The sequence below is a fragment of the Macaca thibetana genome, chromosome 2 (genome assembly GCF_024542745.1).
Source record: "Macaca thibetana thibetana isolate TM-01 chromosome 2, ASM2454274v1, whole genome shotgun sequence".
Lineage (NCBI taxonomy): Eukaryota > Metazoa > Chordata > Mammalia > Primates > Cercopithecidae > Macaca > Macaca thibetana.
In genome coordinates, this window is record NC_065579.1 from 101,660,211 (window position 1) to 101,685,223 (window position 25,013).

Here is a 25,013-nt window from a genome sequence, read left to right on the forward strand (position 1 = left end):
GGCAGCAACAGGGCACAGGGCAGCACGTGGCCACTCAGCGACATGACTCACACAACCTCAAGAGCCTCAGAGTGGCAGAGGCATGGGGAGGGCCCCCAGCCCTCTGAAGCAGCCATTCCACCAAAGCACCCCAACCCTCAGGGCCCTGCTAATGCCCAGACTCTAAGGGGCTGTCACCACCACACAGCTGCTACAGGGAACAGGTGTTCACAGCCTGGAGGGTGCAGGGGAGAGCTATAACCATCAGAAAGGGGAAGCAGCAGAGTGGAGATGAGAAAATCCACAAGGAAAGCCAAGTGCCACCCACTCCAGCCACATCCAACCTCCGCATGTGGTTCTTGTCTGGTCTGTATGGGCCAGCATGACAGTGTGCCCACCAGCCACATGGCAGAAGCACTCAGGGGGTGGAGGAGCTGGCTGCGTTCTTCCTCAAGCCCCTTCCTGTGGTGAGCCCTGATCCCATGCTATCACACTGTCACATGTCTAAGGCTCTGTGCTCCTACTGGGCAAGGACTATTTCGCCCCATGTCTTCCTAACTCCATATCCAGCACGGGGCCTGGCTTATCACAGAGGCTCACAGAGGTTTGCTGGATGAATGGACAGCTGCCTACAGTCCTGTTCCTCACAGACATAGGGTGACAGGAGGTGACGAGGAGGAAGACGCTCAAGTGACCAGACCTCCAAGGCCGCTTCTCCCTTTTCTCATTTTCCCCAAAACCCCAGATCCCCAGCTTCTACCAGCAGGGCCAAAGGGAGCTTTTCTGGCAGCCATGAAGGCAGCATCTCTGAAACGGCCAGACCCTGGGGCTTGGGGTAGTGTGCTGGAGTGAGGCAGTAAGAGAAAATACTAGGCACTAAAATCCCCAAACAGAAAGTCACCACCAAATACAAGCCCCACCCACACTGAAGTGCAGTGGCGTGATTACAGCTCACTGCAGCTTTGACCTCCCAGGCTCAAGCAATCCTCCCACCTCAGCCTCTTGAGTAGGTGCGACCACAGGTGCATGCCAGTATGCCCTGCTAATTTTTGTATCTTTTGTAGAGATGGGGTTTAACTATGTTACCCAGGCTGGTCTCGAACTCCTGGGCTCAAGTGATCCACCTGCCTCAGCCTCCCAAAGTGCTGAGATTACAGGTGTGAAGGTGTGAGCCATGGCACGCAGCCTGGTTTGCTTTCTTACTGACACATGAACCAGGACGAAGTACAGTCCAGTGGCCCCATGGCTCCCCAGGGCACACACTCAAGAGCTGCCAGGGCCCAGTGGCCCACTGCATATTATGCTGGAGGCAAGAGCAAGGGACATTTCAGGGGCTCTGTTTGCTCACAGAGCGTCAGCAGCAAGAGGAACAGGCCCCTCTCCAGCCCCTCCTGCAGCCCCCTGCCCAACTCTCCCACTGTGTTACCTTGGGCGATCCGCAGCTTCACCTCCAGGTCTACCGGGGTTGACACCACGGACTTGGTGAGCACCAACACATTCTCTAACCCAATAACCACCACAAGGTAGGGGAAAATCTCGCTGGGGACAGAGAAGGAGAAGGTGAGGACAGTGCTGTGGTGGTTCCCAACAGACTTGGGCCCTCAGGAAGGCTATAAGGTTTCCAGCCTGTTACAGGGGCTGCTGAGTGACTCCCACAACCACTGGGCAGAAACCCTCCCCTGTCCACCTCACCCAACAAGGCCTGCATCTACACAGTGCTCAGCTTTCAGGCAGGCTCCAGAGCCTTGCGGAGGGGCCAGCAGCTGTCCTGTCTCTAGCCATCTGGCTCAGAGGGGCTGGGAGAGGCCCCTCAGGGAGAGCTGTGCAGCGCCACTGCTAGACCACACTTCTCCCTGCCCTTCCCAGGAGGACTGCTGGCTAAAGACAATGACTGCTGCCAAAACCCACGCCAGTAACTCTGGGTGGACCCATCACAGCTAAATACGCAAGGAGATGAAACCACCCTGAAGGCCCACTCACCTTTGTTGAGAAGCTGTGTGCGGAGAACAACTGTTCCTACAGAAAGCTCTACCAGCTATCTGAGCCCACCGTCCCACACTCCCCGCGGCAGAACCTACGAAAGTCTATGTGCGAGGAACGCCAGCTGAGTTATAACTTGCGTCTCTGCTTTGGAGCCGAAGGAAGGGAGGGCCCCTGTAGAGGGTACGGCAGACGGTATGGGAGGGCGGTGTTTAACACCATCAGGCTCAGGAAAGGGAGCAGGTATCTAAGAGCAAGGAAACTACCAGAAACAAAACACGACGTCGATTTTCATACGACCAGCCTGACGGTCCAAGGTGGGGGACAGGCCAATCCATAATCCATTAATAACCATTAACAGACAGGCAGGTGGGCCTATCCAGAGCCAAGATCAAAGCCTGAGGACAAGCCAAGGGAAGGGCTTCCAGACTAAGGTTCAGAGAGGAGCAGCAAGGGGAAAGTAAACATCGGTGGAAAAGGCAACAAATTACAGTGTGCTCATATCTTCCAAAGAGCTTCCTCTAAAATGACCTATTTCATTAGGCATTTAAATGTTCTAATTACGAAAAAAAAGAAATGTTCTCTATCTCACACCTCCAGTGGCTTAAGCCATCAAGCTGCAGTGTGTGTGCGGTGTGTGTATATAGAATATATAAACATAGATGCACAAATCCGACTACACACATGCAATACATACTCATGTATACACAAACACACATACCAACACACACCCCATATATACACACCCAGCCCACAAATACACACTTCTGTACCTATGGACACTCACTATAGCTAGATATGCTATATACAAACACTAGTATGAATAAAAGCCAGACAAAGAAGAGGAAGAAAATATACCTCTTAAATGTCAAAAACGACAATGTGAAGACGTGAGGTCACAGCAAACACCCAGTCCAGGGAAGGCCAAGTACCCAGAAGTGCAAGGCTCTCTGGCCTGAGCCCACCCTGTGGCCCAGTGGAGCCTGCTGGGGACCTACCCGCCATTGAGGGTGGGCGTCAGGCCGAAGAGTGTGCAGAGTCCCACAGACATGAGCAGCGAGCTGAGCACTGTGACCACGGCGGCCAGGGCCAGCCCCCACTTGGACTTGACCATGTCGATCTTCCCTGGAGGGCAGAGAGGGCACATCAGGGCAGCCCCTCCCACAGCCCCCGGCCCACAGGGGCTCTCGGGAGTAGGTTGCCCTGACAGTTGAGGAAGGGAGAGCTCCTGGTTTCACCAAAGGAAAGGGATAGGCACAAGTACTTCCCAGTGTCATGGACATAGTACACCTTTTAGGAACCCTAACCCAGGAAGGGGCTGAAAGTGAGAAGAGCCCCGGACCCACCCAAGCTCCTAAGACCCTGCTGGGGGATAAAGCCCTAGCTCTGACGACCACCAGGTGTGTTCTATCTCTCTACCCCAAGCCACCTCCAGAGGCAGGGAAGCAGGTGACATGGAAATGCTCGTTTAGATTGGAGAAAGCTCCCGGTCTCCCTGCCATGAACCTACGCGTGGAGAAGTAGATGTAGGCAAACAAGATGATGTAGGTGGTCACAAGGGGGATGAGCTCAGCGACACCAATCTCCTCCTTGAAGTGCACGTGGACCAGGCTCTCCGCCCGAAGGCTGCAGTTGGGGCTGGGGTGCAGAAGCATCAGGCGGGCACGCAGGCTGCCCAGGAACCTGGTCAAGGAGTAGGGTGGGGGTAGATGGAAGTGTTGCTCTTGGTTCCGGGGACAAAGACAATCCTTGGACAGAGGGTCCATTAGGACCTCCCTCCTGCCCCTGTGTTGGAAGGGAACTCCTCTCTGGTGCCTGGGCTTCTCTGTAGTCTCCAGGGGTGCTGGGAAAATCACAGAGGGGCAACGTTTTCTCAGGAGCCCCTCCTGCTCCTTTCTCAGCTTCCCTTTCCGGACCTACTCTACACTCACTTTTTATTTATTTTCCTATTTTATTTTTTGAGACAGAGTCTCGCTCTGTCGCCCAGGCTGGAGTGCAGTGGCGAGATCAGGGCTCACTGCAAGCTCCGCCTCCCGGGTTCACGCCATTCTCCTGCCTCAGCCTCCGGAGTAGCTGGGACTACAAGCGCCCGCCACCTCGCCCAACTAATTTTTTGTATTTTTAGTAGAGACGGCGTTTCACTGTGTTAGCCAGGATGGTCTCGGTCTCCTGACCTTGTGATCCGCCCGTCTCAGCCTCCCAGCGTCTGGGATTACAGGCGTGTGCCCCCACGCCTGGCCTCCAACACTCTTGATTACCAAAGACCCAGGAGAGGCGATCAGAAGCACCTCGAGTGCCGTTGCCAGTTGGGGAGGTGCCTGCAGTGCCCCACTGGGAAGGACTCAGGCCATACAGGGCTCACTAGCAACCAGCTGGGGATGCCTGCCCTAGGCTCAAGAGAGACCAGAGGAGGCACCAGGACACTGAGACTGCCAGCCCTGCCTTAGTCCCCTATGCTTAACCAGCTGTCAGGTCATCCCCATTAAAATGTGGTAGACAGTATCATCTAGTGTAAGGGATGTAAACATTTCAACAGGAGGCCTGGAAACTCTCCAAGTTTCCAGCGGGGCATTCAGAACACTCTAACCAGAAGAGGGACTACTCAAAGCCTCATGTCACCCAGCAGACCAGTCAAGAGCCCAGGGTGCTGTCAATCTTACTTGGCATGGTAGCGCTGGAAGACCAGGGTGATGGTGTAGGAGACCATCCTCTTCCTGGTGTAGAGGCTCACCCCGCTGTACTTCCCGGGAACACCAAACAACAAGTCTGCAAGTAGAAACCAGCAGGTACTGACAAAGAAATGACAGCTACCGCAGAGCCACCAAGGACCCCTTTTTCACCCCCAACCTGGGAACAAAGGGTAAACCCTTATCTGCCTAAGTACACATCAAAAAGACAGTGACCAATGGGCACCCTTGCAGGTCTGAAGGGAACTTGTACTGCGGCTACCTTTGAGTGTGGCTGAAGTCTGCAGGGTTTTAGGCTCGTGCTGGTGGATGGTCCCAATGATGTCAGGATCAGCATGGAAGCGTTCCCGGTCATTCTGCCAGAAATTCCCAGGGGACAGCAGCAGGCATCCATGCTCAGGGAGTAGGTCCCTGAGCTTCCTGAGGCCTGGCAGCAGGTCGGTCACTTGCAGACACAACTCCTCCAAGCTCCTGGTCCCAGAGCTGCACAGGAGACAGGACAAGGAACCTGCTGTGTCTGCCACCACAGGGCAGATCTGCGGTACTTAGGGGACGTCCTCTGTCTGTTCTTCAATACCCCATATTTGCTCTCTAGTAACGCCAAATAGCCTGACCACTAGGGCAGCAGGGGAAAGTACTTCCAGGTGGCCAATAACCTAACCATGTGGCTGTCTGACTTCAAGTGCATCTGAGGCCCAAAAGCCCATCAGCTCTGAGGACAGGCAAGCGTACTATGAGAGCATGCACAATCCCGCCCACTAAAACACCCTGGCCAGTTCAGTGGATGAGGAGGGACGGGGGTAAATCTGGGGCTTCATTTAGTTCACCAAAATATCTGTCAACGCCACTAGCTAACTAAAACCTGGCAGTGATGCAGCTTGCCAATTACACACATTGTATGCCGAGCCAGCATAACCCAGGGACCCACTGACAGGCAGGGGAGCACAACCTGGGCTGGGGCTTCAGAAGGTACCCCCCGGTAGAGCTTGCTTCTCGTCGGCAGAGACACCACCATTACATTCACACCATAACCCACAGGCAGGAGGCCATGCAGGTCATGAGTCAGCTCAGTGGACACTTACTCCATCTGAGATGTAAGGATGAGACTCAGGGCTATGTGTGTGCCATCTGCATAGGTCTAAGGGGAATGCAGCCACTGTGGACCCTCAAGGATGCTGAGAAATTCAAGGCTGGCTCACCCTCCATCCTTCTTGCTTGTTCTATCTCTGCAGAGCTGACTGGCTCACTGGAGTTACACTGAGGACTGTAACTCTCCCTTCAGTACAGAATGGGATTCAGGGAGGCAAGGGTCCCTGAGGGGGTACCTGTCTCTCAGCACGTGGTTCCGGATCTCCTCCACCAGTTGGAATGCCCGGGACAAAGGTGAACGAAATACATCTACTGCCAGGAGGTTCTTGTGCCAGGGAAACACTGAGGATTTCACAAATATCTGCTGGACGTAAGCCACCGGGGCACCCACATACTGCAGAAGAAATGAGGGAGGGCAGAAAGGGCAGCTGAGCACAGGAGGAAGGAACACGGTCCAATTCAAGGGATTTAATGGGCATTGGAAACCATGTCCCACAGAGTTAAAGAAACCAATGACTAACACAAGTTCTTGAGTTTGCAGGATGGCAGATAAGAAAAGAAACAATTTGCTGAAACCCAGAAACTCCCTCCGCTAATGAGATAAAAGAACTGGCTGAAATAAGCTGGAACCAAGATGGCCGACTGGAGTTGTGCAGAATGACCCTGCCGCCATCACAGCCTGAATTTCCACTGCATGTTTCATACTGACTTCCCTGGAATTTGCACATGAGATGCATGAGGTGGCATCAAGAGATAACTGGGCATGCTCAAGGACTTTCCAGAAATCCCCCTTCCTTCCACCAATCATCTGCTAATCCTAGTATCCACCCTCTAAACCTTTTCTAATAAAATTACTGCCTTAAAGCCAGCACAGGGAGACAGATGTGAGCTGGACTCCTGTCTCCTAGGGAGTCAACCTTCAATATAAAGCTTTCTTTTCCCCAAATCTCAGTGTCATAAGTATTGGCTTCTAGCACATTGGGCAGCGAGCCTCTTTTGCTCAATAACACATCTACTATGGGCAAAGCGTATGTGGGACCAGGTGTAGGCAAACTATGGCCTGTAGGCCAAATCAGGGCCCATGCCTGTTTTTCTTTTTGAGACAGGGTCTTGCTCTGTTGCCCAATCGTGGCTCACTGCAACCTCAATCTCCCAGGGTCAAGAGATCCTCCCACCTCAGCACCCCCACCCACCAAGTAGCTGAGACTAGAGGTGTGCACCACCATGCCTAATTTTCAAAAATGTTTTGTAGGGACAGGGTATTACTATGTTGCCAGGCTGGTCACGAACTCCTGGGCTCAAGCGATCCTCCCATCTTGGCCTCCCAAAGTGCCACACCTGGCTAACTTCTTTATTTTCTGTAGAGATGGGGTCTCACTATGTTGCCCAGGCTGGTTAGTGCCTGTTTTTCCACCTCCAATTTTTACTGAAGCACAGCCACACCCCTACCATTACTATTGTCTATGGCTGCAACAGAGGCCGTCTGGCCCGCAAAGCCTAAATGCTTACTATCTAGCCCTTTATGGAACATGTCTGCTGACCGCACTATAGACTGCACACTCCCCAAAGCATGTAGCCTGTCTTACTGATCCAGGTTTCGTCACTTGCAGCCGAGTAGCGGGTTTTGAAGATCAAAGGACCCAATTTTAAATCACAGCTTTCCAAACATATGACCTTGGAAACACTTTTGACATCTCTGGATTTCAATTTCCTCACTGTGAAAGAGGAACGACGACATTCACCCTGCAGCATCAAGATGTATGCACACACCACACACGCATACACACAGTGTCTGAGAGATTAGCAGAAATATCAGTAATGAACAATCAGGAACTTCACTTCATCCGACCCTCACAACAGCCTGATGAGAAGCAAGGAGAGGCTCAGGCATCGTGCCCGCCTAGAGCTTCACACTCCAGGCAGAGTGGTGCAAGGACTCAAACCAAGGTTCCCTCACTAAATATCACACACTTTTCTCACTAGAATCTGCCATCTACCCTTCAAGAGCTTAACAGGGATGTAAATGACAAGCATGTTCACACATGCAACCCTCAGTGACAGGCATGTCGCGGAGCACCCCAAAACATGCTGGGTCAGCCATGGCAAGATTACGGCCCAGGAGAAGCTAAATGGAGCCATAAAGTTAGAAAAGAACAGGTAGGAGAGGGGCAGGAGGGAATGTGAGTTGCAAGGGATGCTGAGAGCACAGAAGGCACCAAGGAAACCTGTCAGGGGATAACAGAAATTATGAGGAAGATGACAAGCAGGCTTAGACTGAAGCCTGACTAAGCTGTCAGAATTTTAATCAATTGACAAAGTGAAGCCCAGTGTCTCTGAGGTGAAGGGCAACCTGATGAAAGCAGTGCTCTGGAAAGACTCCCCTGGAGGTGGTGACAACTGGAGACAAGGAAAGACGGTCCTAGACAGTGGTGTACTGCGAGCTATGGACTGAAGGGGGCAGGGCCCAGCCCAGCTGAGGGATGAGGGGCTGTCCCCACGCCTGGGCTGCAGTCAGGAACTCCAAGGGGCATGTGTGTGGATGAAGGGGAGGTCATAGGGCCACTCACCGACGCAGTACTCCAGGTTACAGCATAGGCAAGGGCCAAGATGCTGAGCAAGCAGAGCAAGTTAATGTCTCCTGGGACCCTGGGCACAAAGGAACCAGAGGCAACCGTCTGAGCCTTGTGAACTTGATGTGGCTGTGCCTTAGTGAGGGCTCTGGGGACAAAAGGCCTCGTCCACTTTGTCTTCTGTACCACACTCAGCCACTAAAAGCTGCTGGGAGGTACAGAGGCACCTGGATGGAGCTGGCCACCACAGGCTGTGACCAGAAGCTCACACAGGCCTGAGCAGGGAAGGAGCACTAACCTGGTAAGGAAGAGGTGGGCACGGCCCACACTCACTGTGCTGAGCTCCCACAGTCTCCACTTAATATTCAAGAGAGAAATGGACATAGAAACACTGGTATCTTGAGTGGGTGATGGAGGAAGTAAGGGCCAGTGGGGTCCAGATGCCCCTAGGCAAAAGACTCTTAACAGTGAGAGGCTGTGGCAGGCAGCCTTCTAACACAGTCCCCAGCAGTCCACACCTCCTGGTGCTCATGCCCTTGTGTAATCCCATCCCCTTAAGAGTGGGCTGGACCTAATGATCTGCCTCTGACAAACAAATACAGCCACAGCAATAAGAAATCACTCTTCCAATTAGGTTACAAAAGACTATGACTCCTTCTCCCACCCTGGCCCCGTTCTTTTGGGAGCCACCACTCTGATGAAACCAGCCACCACACTGCGAGCTGCTCAGGGAAGGCCTATGTGGCAAGGAATTGAGAGAGGCCTTCAGCCAACGCACAGTGAGGAACTGAGATCCTCAGCCCAACAGCCTGTAAGAAGCCTACCTTTAAGTGGGCTTGGACGGGGGTCCTCCCCGAGTTGACCTTTGAGATGGCAGCAGCCTTGGCTGATGGTTCTATTGTAGTCTTGTGAGAGACCCTGAGCTAAAGGACCCAGATAAGAAAACCATGGCTCAGAGAGATAAAATGAAGTGTCCGAGGTCACACAGTTGATAGGCAACAGAGCCAGGACTGAAACTCAGAGCTGGGTAGCTCTGAAGAATGTGAGTCTCATGGAGAACAACATGCAGAAGGAAAGGCCTAGCACAAGCAGCGTGGGAGAGGAGCTGAGGTTATGGGGGCCCTGGAGTCTCCAGCCACCATAGTTCAGAGCATGAGGCTCCCACCCAGAGCTTCCTGGAAACCCTGTGTCCACGCTCACACAGCCACCATAAACACTGCAATGTTGGCCGTAGAAGTCTGGCATGCAACAAGTCCAGCCACCGCTGTGGACCTGCCAGCTGGTTTTGGTGTGAGGCTCAAGTTTTCACAATGAGCCAGTCTTGGGGACCCAGGCAATGCTGGAGACCTCAGGTTTTTGAAAAACAGAATCCTTCCTTTCTATTTAGATAGAGCAACCTAGAGCTCCAGGTATTTTACCTTCACACTGGTGCACCCGTGGGCTCCCTCAGAACAGGATGTGGAGGACTCCTGCCACTCAGCTCTTCCTACAGAAAAGACCTCCTGATCCTTGCCCTCCAACCCTGGTGGGCAAGGGCTATGGTGGGAAGAGCAGGCTCAGGAGACCTGCCTGAGTTCCAATCCCAGTGCCACCACTCCCTGGCTGTGTCCCTTGGATGATGGTCTCTATACTCTCCAAGCCTTGTCCCTTACTGAGGGAAATGAGAATAAAACCTCAGACCTCACTAGAGCACCGTGAGGACCAAACAAAACAACTCCTGGGAACCATCTAGATCTAGCAAAGTATCTGAAAATGTATTCGTTATATCATTTCTATTATCCCCTAAAACTATGAAAACTGGAGTTGGTGTCCCATGCACAATCATCTCAGTCTACAAGTTTCTCCAAATTCAATACGACGGGTCTCCTTATCACCACTGTCATCGAGTCATTGCCTCTAAGGGAATGGCTTCCCAATGCCTATGGAATTAAAAGTTTAAACTTCACAGGCCAGGAGATTCAAGTTGGTTCCACCTACCATGCTCCAAGAAAAACTGCAGACTCACTGTCTCCTAAATAAGCCACGCTGTTTCTTTACTCAACAAGAAACCTTTCTTGAGCATCTACTCTGTGTAAAACACTGGAGTTTATAAACCTGAAGGAAACATGACTCCAACGGGGTCGTCATGTAGAACACAGAGAAGAAGCAGAGGACACAATGCAAGAGCTGGGGAAGGCTTCCTGGAGCTTCACGGAGCTGAGGGATAAAGCCTAAGGAGGGCACTCCTGGTGCACACCACAGGGCAGTCCAAGCACACGAATCTTCATTCTCCCCTCTGTTTGACCAGCCAGACTTGATCAATGACAATGATGGCAATGGCGACAGCCACAAACACTGCTGAATGCAAGCGACGGGCCAGGCACTGTGCTAAACCCTTGCATTCTTTCGCTTAATCATATGAATTACAGTGTATAATGTAGGTATAATTATCCCATTTTATGGATGTAGAAACTAAGGTACAAGGTGATAGTAACTTGCCCAAGGTCACAAAGCTGGAAAACGTAGTCTCTACTGTTTCTGCTTTGTTCCTCTCTTCCTCTGGTAAAAACATCCCTCTGCCCAGAGAGAACCGCCCTTCCCCAAGAGTGGCCACAGAGGCCAATGGTCACAGTGACACAGGGTAAGCCTAACTCTGAGCACAAAGACATGGCAGAACTGACTGGAGTCCTTTCTGGAGGACACATAAAGGTTTAACTGTAGGGTGCAGCCATCAATCGCATTGTGGAGAAGCACCTAGCAAAAGGGGAGGAGGAGGGCTACATAAAAAGAGAGCCATCTCCAACAGAGAGAAAAATCCACAATTCAACAAAAAGAAGTCAAACAACTCAAAATGGGGACATCTGAACACACACATCACAAAGGAAGATAGGCAAATACAATAAGCACTTGAAAAAGGGACTAAGGTCATTAGTCATCTGGGAAATGAAAATTCACATCACAATCACAATGAGATTTCTCTATATTAGAATATGGCTTTTAAAAAAATCCAAACAACTGAATACACCAAGAACTTTACAGCACAAAGACTGAACCTTAATGTATGGGAATTTTTCAATAATTTAGAAGGCCAAGGTATATAAAAAGAAGGACATTTCATCTCTGTAGTCCTCATTCTGAAAACCAAAGTCCACAGTGAAATTCTTAACCAAAGTCCAAAGTATATTCAGATTTTCTCAGGTTTTTGCCTAATGTCCTTTTTCTTTTCCAGGATCCCATCCAGGAAACCACGTTACGTTTAGCTGTAGTGTCTCCTGAGGCTTCTTGTAGCTTGTGACAGTTTCTCAGACTTCTCTTGCTTTTGATGATATTGACAGCTCGAGGGGTACTGGTCAGGCATTTTGTAGGGTGTCCCTCAACTAGGATTTGTCTGATGTTTTACTCATGATTGGACTGGGGCTATGGGTTTGGGGGAGGAAGATCAGCAGTAAAATGTCCTCCTCCTCACATACCAAGGGCACAATCAATCATTGTGATTTATCACTGCTGCTTTAACCCCAATCACTTACTGTAGGAGGTGTCTATCAGGCTTCTCCACTGTAAAGTTACTTTTTCTCACAATCACACTGTCCTCTTTGAAAGAAAGTCATCAGGCATAGTCCACACTTTAGGATACATTACTTAGAATTATTTTGCCCAGGAAATTTGTCTATTGTCATCCATTCATTTATTTATATTTATTCAAGCATATGGACTCAGGAGGGACTCACAAAGAATTATTTTATATTTTGGGTTATAATTCAATACTGGTTTATTTTGTTGCAAAAATTGCTTTAGGCCAGGCACGGTGGCTCACGCATGTAATCCCAGCACTTTGGGAGGCTGAGGCGGACGGATCACAGGGTCAGGTGATGGAGACCATCCTGGCCAACATGGTGAAACCCTGTCTCTACTAAAACACAAAAAATTAGCCGGGCGTGGTGGCGTGTACCTGTAGTTCCAGCTACTCGGGAGGCTGAGGCAGGGGAATCACTTGAACCCGGGAAGCGGAGGTTCCAGTGAGCTGAGATCGCGCCACTGCACTCCAGCCTGGGTGACAGAGCAAGACTCTGTCTCAAAAAAAAAAAAGAAAAAGAAAAAGAAAAAAAAATTGCTCTAGCACTGACCACTGGGAGCTCTTTCAATTTGCCCCCCTATGTCTCTTTGACATACACTATATTCATTTCAAACTTTGAAAAATATTTGTCTTCTCTTCCCAAACAGTATAGGATCTCCTCAAGGGCAGTAAGCCTCTATCTGTCCCCACATCATTCCACACCACGCACATGCAACGAACGAGTGCTGAACTGAGCAATGAGCAGAGCAGGGAGGGAAGTTTTGGCTTCTTGGTATAGGCAGCAGATGCCTGCAATGTGCTGTCTACTGCCCGAGTCTCCTATTTTCCCTTTTATTTTTTATTTTTAAAAATTTTTTTAGAGACAAGGTCTCACTCTGTTGCCCCAGCTAGACTGCAATGGTATGATCATGGCTCACTGCAGCCTTGAAATGCTGGGCTCAAGTGATCCTCCTACCTCAGCACTGGGATTACAGGTATGCAACACTGCACCCAGCCCTGTTGTCCCTTTGGAAACCATCCTCTCTCATTCCCAGCGAGGTGCTGACGACAACAATGAAATACCTGCCTTTAGCCATAGGGCTTGGGAAGGGGACAGGCAGGTAACCTTATTCATAGCCAACTGGGCTCCCTTTCTTCTTCCATTGGATTGAATGATGCAAAAACATACGGCTGAATCTGCTAGGGCCACTGTTGGGAAGACCAAGAGTGAAGCTGACCCAGAGAGGACAAAGTCAAGAGATGGATTCCTTTTGAGGCTCAAACTATATTGTACTTAAGTCAGCCCTGCACCTGGCTGAGTTATATGAACCAAAAACTCCCTTTCACTTACTCTGATTTGGGTTGAATTTTCTGTTCTTCATAACTAAAACAGTCCTTACCACCCACTTCAGTATCGCTGGCCTGTATCTTTATCAAGGACAGTCAATGGAGGTGAGATAACTGACCACTGAGCTGTATGACACCAAGTGACTGCACTGGGCCCAAGTCTCCTTTTCAATCCTGCAGGGGATAAGGGCTCCAATCAGAGAGAGAGAAAATGGACAATCCTCCTGATTCCAGAGCCCTCCTGTTACTCTGCACCAACACTTTCTGTCATCATCTCATCATTCAAAGAGCTCACAAACACTACACACCCCTTACAACCTCATCATTAAACATCTACTCCACACCAATGGGCCAAATGAACTCTTCTAGTCAGGAAACACAAATACTCCCTTATGTGCTAAAATTGAATTAAAAGGTTAATGAAGGCTGAACACAATGGCTCATGCCTGTAATCCCAGCACTTTGGGAGGCTGAGGCAGGCGGATCACCTGAGGTCATGAGTTTGAGACCAGCCTGGCCAACACGGTGAAACCCCGTCCCTACTAAAAACACAAAAATTAGCCAGGTGTGGTGGCAACATGCCTGTAGTCCCAGGTACTCGGGAGGCTGAGGCGGGAGAATCGCTTTCAACCCAGGAGACAGAGGTTCCAGTGAGCTGAGATCACACCACTGCACTCCACCCTGGGCAACAGAGTGAGACTCCATCTCAAAACAATAAAAATAAAATGGTTAATGAAGGTAAAAGGTTTAACCAAGAAGGTCCCATAATGAGCCAGTGAGCCAATGGCCAACCAGGGCCATAAAGCCACAAAACTGGTTTCACCACAAAACTGGTTTCAGCCAGCATCAGACCATGCACCCTTTGACCTTCATAGGCAGAGCCCCATGAAGCCAGGGTTGTGCACTCCACACTGATACCATGTATAGTTGTGCCACAGACCGATCTTACTAGATATGCCTCTATTTCAGCCACAGAGTCAAGTTCATAACAAGTTACCTGACTACTACGTTAACCAAAAAGGAAATGGGAATATGCTATGACTGTCAGAGAGAAGCGGGAGGGGAGCTCTGTTCACTGAGCTTTGGTTTTCCTCAACAACAGATTCAGCAAGTACAGCACCAATCCGGGGACCACAGAACACCACAGGAAGAAAGGGCACTTTGTCCATACCTGACAGGCAAAAGGTACAGAGATGAGCTAGTCAAGCTTCAATGAGCTCTAAATAATGAGTGCGGTGTGATGGTGAGTTAGGTCCCTTGACTGAGTCCCTCAACTGAAGACCTTTTTTCTCATTTATATCAGTGCTCGGCCCAGAGACAGTCAACTGAAAACAGTACAGTCCAGAAGGAACAGAGGGCTGGGGTCAGGAGACCTAGAGTTCCAAACTAAATAACTGGCCGGGCGCAGTGGCTCATGCCTGTAATCTCAGCACTTTGGGAGGCTAAGGCGGGCAGACCACCTGAGGGCAGGAATTCGAGACCAGCCTGGCCAACATGGTGAAACCCCATCTCTAATAAAAATACAAAATTAGTTGGGCGTGGTGGCGCACACCTATAGTCCCAGCTATTCGGGAGGCTGAGGCAGGAGAATCACTTGAACCCAGGAGGCAGAGGTTGCAGTGAGCTGAGATCACACTACTGCACTCCAGCCTGGGCAACAGAGCAAGACTAAAATAAAAAATTTTTAAATTAAAAAAATAAATAAGTAACTGAGGCACTTAATCATTCTGAGCCCCAGCTTCCTTACCTGGAAAAGAGATTTAGAATCTGTACTTTTTGGATTGTGAGGATAAAACAGGACCTGACAGATCTGAAAAAATTAGGTGCACGATACAAATACTAGACAGCACTGGAAGTCTATGTCAGACCACTCTCAGGGATGTGCAATTGTTCTGACTGCCCAGGGACAAGAAGGAGACAGCCTGTGTGTCTGCCAGGATACTGCCGCACACCCATGCAGCATGTGTGAGCAACTCAGGGTATGAACCCAGACCCGGCTGGCCACAGCTAGAACAAACACAGATCTCAGTTTTACTATAATAGTTATGTTTTGGCATCATTTGGTGTTTCCTTTCAAAAAAAGTTACTCAATAAATGTATAAACTAGCCAGGCGCAGTGGCTCACACCTGTAATCGTAGTACTTTGGGAGGCTGAGATGGGTGTAATCACCTGAGGTCAGGAGTTCAAGACCAGCCTGGCCAACAAGATGAAACCCCGTCTCTACTAAAATTACAAAAATTAGCTGGGCATGGTGGCGGGTGCCTGTAATTCCAGCTACTCGGGCGGCTGAGGCAGTAGAATTACTTGAACCCTGGAGGTGGAGATTGCAGTGAGCTAAGATTATGCCACTGCACTACAGCCTGGAGCAAAACTCCATCTCAAAAAAAAAAAAAATGTATAAACTAAGTATCTATATGGTACACTGATAAAGCTGTTAAAGTACATGAATTCACAAATCAGAAGCTAACCAACCTCAATCTCACTGGCAGATCCCTGCCTCAGCCAATCTCCACCCAATGCTCTGTGCTGGCCTCAGGAACATGCCGAGTACCCACCCACTCAGGCTGCTCCGTAGGCTCTCCTTGTTTGCGGTCAGAGTCCACAGGCGGGGGCGAGTAATCCTTTACAGGGGTGGTGAATTCCACAGGTCCTGTTCCTGGCAAGGGGAGTTTCAGCAGTGGGTAGCTGGGATGAACAAAAAGGAGAAAAGGTTAGACACTATGAGAGGCAGTCCTCTCTCAGCAGTGACACAGGAGCCACTGGAGTTAATAACTAAATTATGTTAGGACTGTACAAATGTGCAAAATATTAGAATCACAAAATTGCAAAGCCAAAACTCAGAAGTCATCTAGATTAGAATTTTTCTTTTTTTTTTTTTTTTTTTTGAGACGGAGTCTTGCTCCGTTACCCAGGCTGGAGTGCAGTGGCCAGATCTCAGCTCACTGCAAGCTCCGCCTCCCGGGTTTACGCCATTCTCCTGCCTCAGCCTCCCGAGTAGCTGGGACTACAGGCGTCCGCCACCTCGCCCAGCTAGGTTTTTGTATTTTTTAGTAGAGACGGGGTTTCACCGTGTTAGCCAGGATGGTCTCGATCTCCTGACCTTGTGATCCGCCCATCTCAGCCTCCCAAAGTGCTGGGATTACAGGCTTGAGCCACTGCGCCCAGTGAATTTTTCAAACTTATTTTAGTCACATAAACCTTACAGAGAAGCCCAACTGGTAAAACAGACTGTTCTGTTAAATGTTTTCAGGCTGTATAAGCTAAGTATGTATAAGTATACTTAGTTATAACATTATATATAACATTAATATATATAAACATATATACACACACACACACACACAAATAGATAGATAGGCGCCCGCCACCACACCCAGCTAATTTTTGTATTTTCAGTGGAGACGGGGTTTCGTCATGTTGGCCAGGCTGGTCTTGAACTCCTGACCTCAGGTGATCCACCCACCTCAGCCTCCCAAAGTGCTGCGATTACAGGCGTGAGCAACCATGCTTGGCTAGTTTATACATTTAATGAGTAACTTTTACTGAAAGGAAACACCAACATTAACACCAACATGTTATAATATATAACACTATATATATCTTTTCAGGCTGGGCGCAGTGGGTTATGCCTGTAACCGCAGCACTTTGGGAGGCCCAGGCTGGAGGGTTGCTTGAGCCCAGAAGTTTGAGACCAGCCTAGACAACATAGTGAGACCTCCTCTCTACAGAAAATAAAAAAAATTAGCCAGGCATGGCAGTATGAGCCTGTGGTCCCAGCTACTCAGGAGGCTGAGGGGGGAGGACTGTTTAAGCCTAGCGGTAGAGGCTGCTGTGAGCCATGATTACACCACTGCACTCCAGCCTGGGCAACATAAGACCCCTGTCTCTGAAAGAAAAAAGTTTTCAGAGACTTAATAAAGGCAAGATGCTAAACACAAACAAAAAAATCACCTTGCCAAATCAGACATAAGGGAACAATAAAAAACAAAATTGGGGGTACCTTTAAAAATCCAGGATTCCAATTCGGATAGCTAAGCAACTGTTCCACTTGAAGGGACAGACCATGAAAATTCTGTGTAATTTACTAAGGATGTGGTTTATACTAGGATCATGAGGAAAGTAAGTTAATGGACCCAATATATGCAAAGGAAAAGCCCTGACCTTGCATCAAAAAGTTGGCAAATGAGCCGGGTGCAATGGCTCAAGCCTGTCATCCCAACACTCTGGGAGAGGCCAAGTAGGCGGATCATTGGAGCTCAGGAGTTTGAGATCAGACTGAGCAACACAGTGAAATCCCATCTCTACCAAAAACACAAAAAATTAGTGGGGCGTGGTGGTGTGCACCTGTGGTCCCAGCTACTGGCTGAGGCAGGAGGATCATTTGACCCTGGGAGGTGGAGGCTGCAGTGAGCTGAGGTCATGCCACTACACTCTAGCCTACGTAACACGGTGAGACCCCATCTCAAGTGAAAAAAAAGAAAAAAGAAAAAGTTGGCAAATAGATGTACATTTTGTTTCACATCTCAGTTTCTTAAAATTTAAAAATAACTTCTATATAGTACAATGTACAGATCTTAAGTATAAAGTGCAGTAAGTTTTTACATGTGTGTATCTGTGTAACTACCATCTAGATCAAGCTACAGAACATTTCCGGAGTCTCAGAAGGCAGCCTTGTTCCCACTCCCAGTCAACAGCACACCGCCCCAACCACCAAAGGTAACTATTAGAATCTCTATCACCATAAATTAGTTTTACCTATTTTTGAATGTCATATAAATGAAATCATCCATTCTACTTATATACTCTTTTGTGACTGACTGCTTTCACTCAAATTCTATCTGCTAGATTCCTCCACAGTGGTGCATACAGCAGATCATTCCTTTTTGGATACATACTGTTCCACTAATGAATAAAGTATAGTGCATTTGTCTATTCCACTGGTTGAGGAACATTTGGCTGTTTCTGGTTTGAGCTATTAAGAGTAAAGTTGGGGCCGGGCGCGGTGGCTCAAGCCTGTAATCCCAGCACTTTGGGAGGCCGAGACGGGCGGATCACAAGGTCAGGAGATCGAGACCATCCTGGCTAACATGGCGAAACCCCGTCTCTACTAAAAACACAAAAAATTAGCCGGGCGAGGTGGCGGCGCCTGTGGTCCCAGCTACTCGGGAGGCTGAGGCAGGAGAATGGCGGGAACCCGGGAGGCGGAGCTTGCAGTGAGCTGAGATCTGGCCACTGCACTCCAGCCTGGGCGACAGAGCGAGACTCCGTCTCAAAAAAAAAAAAAAAAAAAAAAAAAAAAAAAGAGTAAAGTTGGGCCAGGCGCAGTGGCTCACACCTGTAATACCAGCACTTTGGGAGGCCGAGGCGGGTGGATCACCTGAGATTGGGAGTTTGAGACCAGTCTGACCAACAGGGAAAAACTCTGTCTCTACTAAAAATACAAAATTAGCCCGGTGTGGTGGCGCATGCCTGTAATCCCAGCTACTCAGGAGGCTGAGGCAGGAGAATCACTTGAACCCGGGAGGCGGAGGTTGCGGTGAGCTGAGATGGCACCATTGCACTCTAGCCTGGGCAACAAGAGCAAAACTCCATCTCAAAAAAAAAAAGAATAAAGTTGGCCAGGCCGGGTGGCTCATGCCTGTAATCCCAGCACTTTGGGAGGCCAAGGCAGAAGGATTTCTTGAGCCCAGGAGTTTGAGACCAGCCTGGGCAACATGGTGAAACCCCATCCCTACAAAAAAAAAAAAAATATGGCCGGGTGCAGTGGCTCACGCCTGTAATCCCAGCACTTTGGGAGGCCGAGGTGGGCGGATCACAAGGTCAGGAGATCAAGACCATCCTGGCCAACACGGTGAAACCCTGTCTCTACTAAAAAGACAAAAAATTAGCCGGGCGTGGTGGCGGGCGCCTGTAGTCTCAGCCACTCGGGAGGCTGAGGCAGGAGAATGGCGTGAACCTGGGAAGTGGAGTGTTCAGTGAGCCAAGATCGTGCCACTGCACTCCAGCCTGGGCGACAGAGCAAAATTCCGTCTCAGAAAAAAAAAAAAATACAAAAGTTAGCCAAGCATAGTGGTGCACACCTGTAGTCCCAGCTACTCGGGAGGCTTAAGTGGGAGGATTGCTTGAGCCGGGAGGCCGAGGCTGCAGTGAGCCATGATCATGCCACTGCATTCCAGCCTAGGTGACAGAGTGAGACCCTGTCTCAAAAAAAAAAAAAAAAAAAAAAAAAATTTTGGGCTGGATAATTTTTTTAATTAAAAAAAAAGAAAGAGCCGGGCACGGTGGCTCACGCCTGTAATCCCAGCACTTTGGGAGGCCGAGGCAGGCGGATCACGAGGTCAGGAGATCGAGACCATCCTGGCTAACACGGTGAAACCCCGTCTCTACTAAAAATGCAAAAAATTAGCTGGGCGAGGTGGCGGGCGCCTGTAGTCCCAGCTACTCAGGAGGCTGAGGCAGGAGAATGGCGTGAACCCGGGAGGCGGAGCTTGCAGTGAGCCGAGATTGCGCTACTGCACTCCAGCCTGGGCAACAGAGCGAGACTCCGTCTCAAAAAAAAAAAAAAAAAAAAGAAAGAAAAAAGACTAAAACTATTATCCTTTATTGGGTTTTGGTAGTCCCATAAGCACTTATTTCTGTTGGGTATATTCCTAGGATGAAATGGCTGGGTATGGAGTTATATGCATGTTTAGCTTAGTAGATGACACCAAACGGTTTTCCATAGCAGTTGTACAAATTTATGTTCCCACTATCACCAGTGTAATAGGAGTTTCAGTTTCTTCAAATCCTTGTCACCTCTTGATATTGTCAGTCCAATTAATGTTAACCATTTAGAGGAAGAGACAGTGGTATCTCAGCATGGTTTTAATGTACATTTTCCTGATAAGAAACAATTTAAAAAATTATTTCAGACTATACTCCAAAACAGGTATAGTCTAAATATAGAACAAAAACTGGCCATACTCTGTGATTACTATGCACATGCTGTAGTTTACTACTGGCCACTTGGATATAGCCTCTTTTGTGAAACGCCTCTTCAAGTCTTTTGACAATACCATGTTTTAAATAATTTAAATACATTTATTATGTTAATTACAGAAAACAATTACACAATCTCCTTACCTTCATGAAAATCAATTTTTACTTTTCTCTGGCTTTTCCATCTTTACCTACACTCAAAAACCATGTATTAAGTATGTATTATATGCTGGGCACTGGGGATATAAAAGATAACACTACGGTCTGCCTCCAAGATGCTCTAAGTAGGAAGAGAGAAACAACTGCAAGAGAATGTGATAAGAATTCATTTAGGGCTGCTCTGCCTATGAAGTAGCCATTCTTTATTCCTTTACTTTTCTAATAAACTTGCTTCCACTTAAAAAAAATTAATTTAGGCCAGGCACGGTGGCTCACGCCTGAAATCCCAGCACTTTGGGAGGCCAAGGTGGGTGGGTCACATGAGGTCAGGAGTTCAAGACCAGCCTGGCCAACATGGTGAAAGCCCGTCTTTATTAAAAATACAAAAATTGGCCAGATGCAGTGGCACACACCTGTAATCCTAGCTACTCGGGCGGCTGAGGCAGGAGAATCACTTGAACCCGGAAGGTGGAGGCTGCAGTGAGCTGAGATCGTGCCATGCCAGTGCACTCTAGCCTGGGCAACAGAGAGAGACCCTGTCTCAAAAAAAATGTAGGCTGTGGCTACAGCATTTGCATAGTAATCACAGAGTATGGTCAGTTTTTGTTCTATATTTAGACTATACATGTTTTGGAGTCTGCTTGTGCTTTCTGGCTGTGAAGGTAGAAGACTAGGAAGACAGTGAATAATAACAATGAAATACTCTTACATGATATGTAATATGTGCCAGGCACTATTCTAAGCACTTGACATGTACAGATATGCCTTAACTTATGATGGGGTTATGTCCTGATAACACTGTTGTAAACTGAAAATATCTTTTTTTTTTTTTTTGAGACGGAGTCTCGCTCTGCCGCCCAGGCTGGAGTGCAGTGGCCGGATCTCAGCTCACTGCAAGCTCCACCTCCCGGGTTCACGCCATTCTCCTGCCTCGGCCTCCGGAGTAGCTGGGACTACAGGCGCCCGCCACCGCGCCCGGCTAGTTTTTTGTATTTTTTTAGTAGAGACGGGGTTTCACCGTGTTAGCCAGGATGGTCTCGATCTCCTGACCTCGTGATCCGCCCATCTCGGCCTCCCAAAGTGCTGGGATTACAGGCTTGAGACACCGCGCCCGGCCAACTGAAAATATCTAAGTCAAAAATGCATGACTAGGCTGAGCAAGGTGGCTCATGCCTATAATCCCAGCACTTTGGGAGGCTGAAGTGGGCAGGTTACTTGAGGTCAGGAGTTTGATACCAGTCTGGTCAACATGGTGAAACCCCATCTCTACAAAAAATACAAAAAATAGCCAGATGTGGTGGCTCACACCTGTAATCCCAGCTACTCGGGAGGCTGAGGCAAGAGAATCATTTGAACCTGGGAGGCAGAGGTTGCAGTGAGCCGAAATTGCACCAGCCTGGGCAACAGAGTGAGACCCCGTCTCGAAACAAAAACAACACAATGTGATTCCAATTTCCTCTCCAAATTAAAATCCACCTTCTCTCACCATGAGCAGCAGCTTGTTGAATCAAATGACTCAATGACTCACATCACTCTCTGACCTGCACGTAGGGCAGTCCAACTAACATGGCATATGGGTGCTCTTTTTTTTTTTTTTTTTTGAGACGGAGTCTCCCTCTGTCGCCCAGGCTGGAGCACAGTGGCGCAATCTCGGCTCACTGCAAGCTCCGCCTCCTGGGTTCGCACCATTCTTCTGTCTCAGTCTCCTGAGTAACTGGGACTACAGGCGCCCGCCACTACGCCCGGCTAATTTTTGTATTTTTAGTAGAGACGGGGTTTCACCTTGTTGATCAGGATAGTCTCAATCTCCTGACCTCGTGATCCACCCGCCTCGGCCTCCCAAAGTGCTGGGATTACAGGTGTGAGCCACCACGCCCGGCCCTGGGTGCTCTTCTTTACCCCATGGTGCACCCACCGCTTACCAGGGCAGGTCCAGAGTAACAGCACCCTCTGTCTTGCTGGGCTGCTGCTGGGACATATCTTGGGCCCAGTGGTCTAACCTCCAAGAGTTACAAACAGACACCTCTTGCCATAACGCCTACTTGCTACACATTTCATCAGATATTCCCAGAGGAAAGAACAGTCACTGCACCCAGGGGCCAGGCAGGAAGAACAGCTAACTCTAGCTCACCTGCAAGGCTCAGCACTGGGTTCATTTGAAGTAGTATCCTTGGCTCTCAGTCACTGAAACCTGCAGCCTCAACGGCAGCTCAGAGAAGAAAGTCACACATCCTCAGTGCTGTTTGGGGTGAGCCTGACTCCTCATATACAGATGCCCTCTCTCACTTCCGGATTCTTCTGCCTGATGGAGACCGACACATTCCCAAGCTGTCATTGACCACCACCCCCTCTAGTGCTGCTCTGTACTTTCCCTGGGGTGACTCAGTGGTGGTGAGCCAGTGGTGTGCAGAAAGTATTTCTGCAGCTCAGGTGGCTGTTAGATCTGAATAGGGAAATTAAGTGCAGCAGTCCTTTGGGTTTGGCTGTACAAGCCTTTCATCCCAGGAACAATAAAAGGTTAAGCAATTAAATGGAAACTGAATGTCGAACAAAACTACTAGAAGAAGTCTATATCCATACTTTATTTTCTGTATGGAAACCGAATGTCGAGCAAAACTACTTAGAAGCAGTCTATATCCATACTTTGTTTTCTGTAGGCAATCCCAGGCTCTGGAAGAAGGGGGCACTGCTCTGCTGCTCTGGACACAAAAGCTTCTGAGGTTGAAGACAATGGTGAAGCTTGTGTCCCTGGGTCCATAATCTCTGGTTTTCTGGCCAAGTCCCAGAATCTATGGATTCTCTTATACAACCTTTTATTAGTCTTTGGAGGTTGAGAGACTTCACCCAGCCTTGGAAAAATGTTCTCAAGTCAATCAGGTTTTAAGAAAAAAAATAAAAAAAACTTTTAAGATCACATGACAAAGATACTGGTTTGGGAAAATAAGTACACAGCACTAAGAATGAGACAGTACAAGACTGGGTGTGGTGGCTCACGCCTGTAATCCCAACACTTTGGGAAGCCGAGGCGAGTGGATCACTGGAGCTCAGGAGTTTGAGACCAGCCTGGGCAACATGGCAAAACCCCAGCTCCATTAAAAATACAAAAAATTAGTGGTGCACGCCTATAGTCCCAGCTACTCAGAGGGCTGAGGTAGGCGAATCACTTGAGCTCATGAAGTCGAGATTGCAATTAGCCACTGCACTCCAGCCTGAGCAACGGAAGCAAGACCTTGTCTCAAAGAAGAAAAAAAGAAAAAGAATGGGATAATACAGAAGGGTCTTTCCTCCTTCTTTTTTTTTCTTTTGGACATGGAGTCTCACTCTTTTGCCAGGCTAGACTGCAGTGGAGTGATCTCAGCTCACTGCAATCTCCGCCTCCTGGGTTCAAGCGATTCTCCTGCCTACGCCTCCCGAGTGGCGGGGATTACAGGTGTATGCCACCACACCCAGCTAATTTTTGTATTTTTAGTAGAGACGGGATTCACCATGTTGGCCAGGATGATCTCGATCTCCTGACCTCGTGATCCACCCACTTTGGCCTACCAAAGTGCTGGGATTACAGCCGTGAGCCACCACGCCCAGCCAGGTCTTTCCTCTTAAAAGAAAAACAGGGTGACTACAAAAGAGGAAACCATAGTACCATCAGAGAGTGAAACCAAAGGAGGGCAACATAATGAGACCCCATCTCTACAAAAAATGAAAAACAGCCAAGTGTGATGGCGCACGCCTGTGGTCGTGGCTTCTTAGGAGGCTGAGGTGGGAGAATCGCTTGAGCCTAGGAGGTTGAGGCTGAGGTGAGCTGTGATTGTGCTACTACATTCCAGCCTGGGTGACAGAGTGGGACCATGTCTCAAAAAAAAATTTTTTTAAAGAAGAAAAGAGAAAGAGGTCAATTAACTTAGAGAAAAAAAAAAAACCCAAGAGCTGAGTTCTCAGAGCACTCCAAATTCATCACTTATGGGACACAGCTATAAGTATTTTATCTTGTACAACACAATTTAGCAGTTTAAACACCAATACAAACATACTGAGCCAGAGTGAGACCAGGTGACAGTAACACAGGTGCAAGCACCAGAGTCCCTATGGCTTGGATTTGAATTTGAACCCCAGTTTCCCTAATTTTTATGTGGACCAGGCAAATCTCTAAGTCCCTATCCCCTTTTGTTAAATGGAAACATAACTGCACCACTTCCTAATGTTATACCTGAAGCATCAACACAGCACCCAGCAAGAAACTCTCTGTGATGTTCATCTTTCTTTCTTTTTTTTTGTACAGACAGGGTGGGTCTTACTATATTGCCCAGGATGGTCCTGAACTCCTGGCCTCAAATGATTCTCTCGCCTCAGCCTCCCAGTGTTGGAATTACAGGCATGAGCACTGCACCTGGCCAATATTCATCTTTCTTACTGATAATCAGGGAAGAGCTTGAGATCATTAGCAACTGAACTGAACAGAGAGTTCCCTCCTGACTTCTCATCCTCCCTTCAGCATAGCACTGAAAACATCTATAAATGTTAGAAAGACAATGAATCTGAAAAACAGAATTCTTTCCAGAGAAAATAATAAGATGGGCTCTTTTCACGACTGTCAGCGTTTCAGAGCTAAAAGGGTCATCAGATACCATCTTATATCAAACTCCTCCTTTACAACGTCATTGTCAGCCATAGCCTTCAGGCTTCTATGAGGCCTT

General features: G+C 48.7%; 1 protein-coding gene across 4 annotated transcripts in view; it reads right to left on the bottom strand.

The window, feature by feature from the left end:
* Positions 1-25,013, bottom strand: part of SCAP (SREBF chaperone) — a 68,970-nt gene that overhangs the window by 8,484 nt on the left and 35,473 nt on the right. For all 4 annotated transcript variants that reach the window (XM_050780717.1, XM_050780719.1, XM_050780718.1 and 1 more), the window contains 7 exons: positions 15,741-15,870; positions 5,972-6,129; positions 4,909-5,129; positions 4,620-4,725; positions 3,470-3,642; positions 2,958-3,084; positions 1,406-1,518 (listed from right to left, as the gene is read on the bottom strand). In XM_050780717.1, coding sequence (XP_050636674.1) covers positions 1,406-1,518; positions 2,958-3,084; positions 3,470-3,642; positions 4,620-4,725; positions 4,909-5,129; positions 5,972-6,129; positions 15,741-15,870 — 1,028 coding nt within the window. The remainder of the gene's footprint in view (positions 1-1,405; positions 1,519-2,957; positions 3,085-3,469; positions 3,643-4,619; positions 4,726-4,908; positions 5,130-5,971; positions 6,130-15,740; positions 15,871-25,013) is intronic.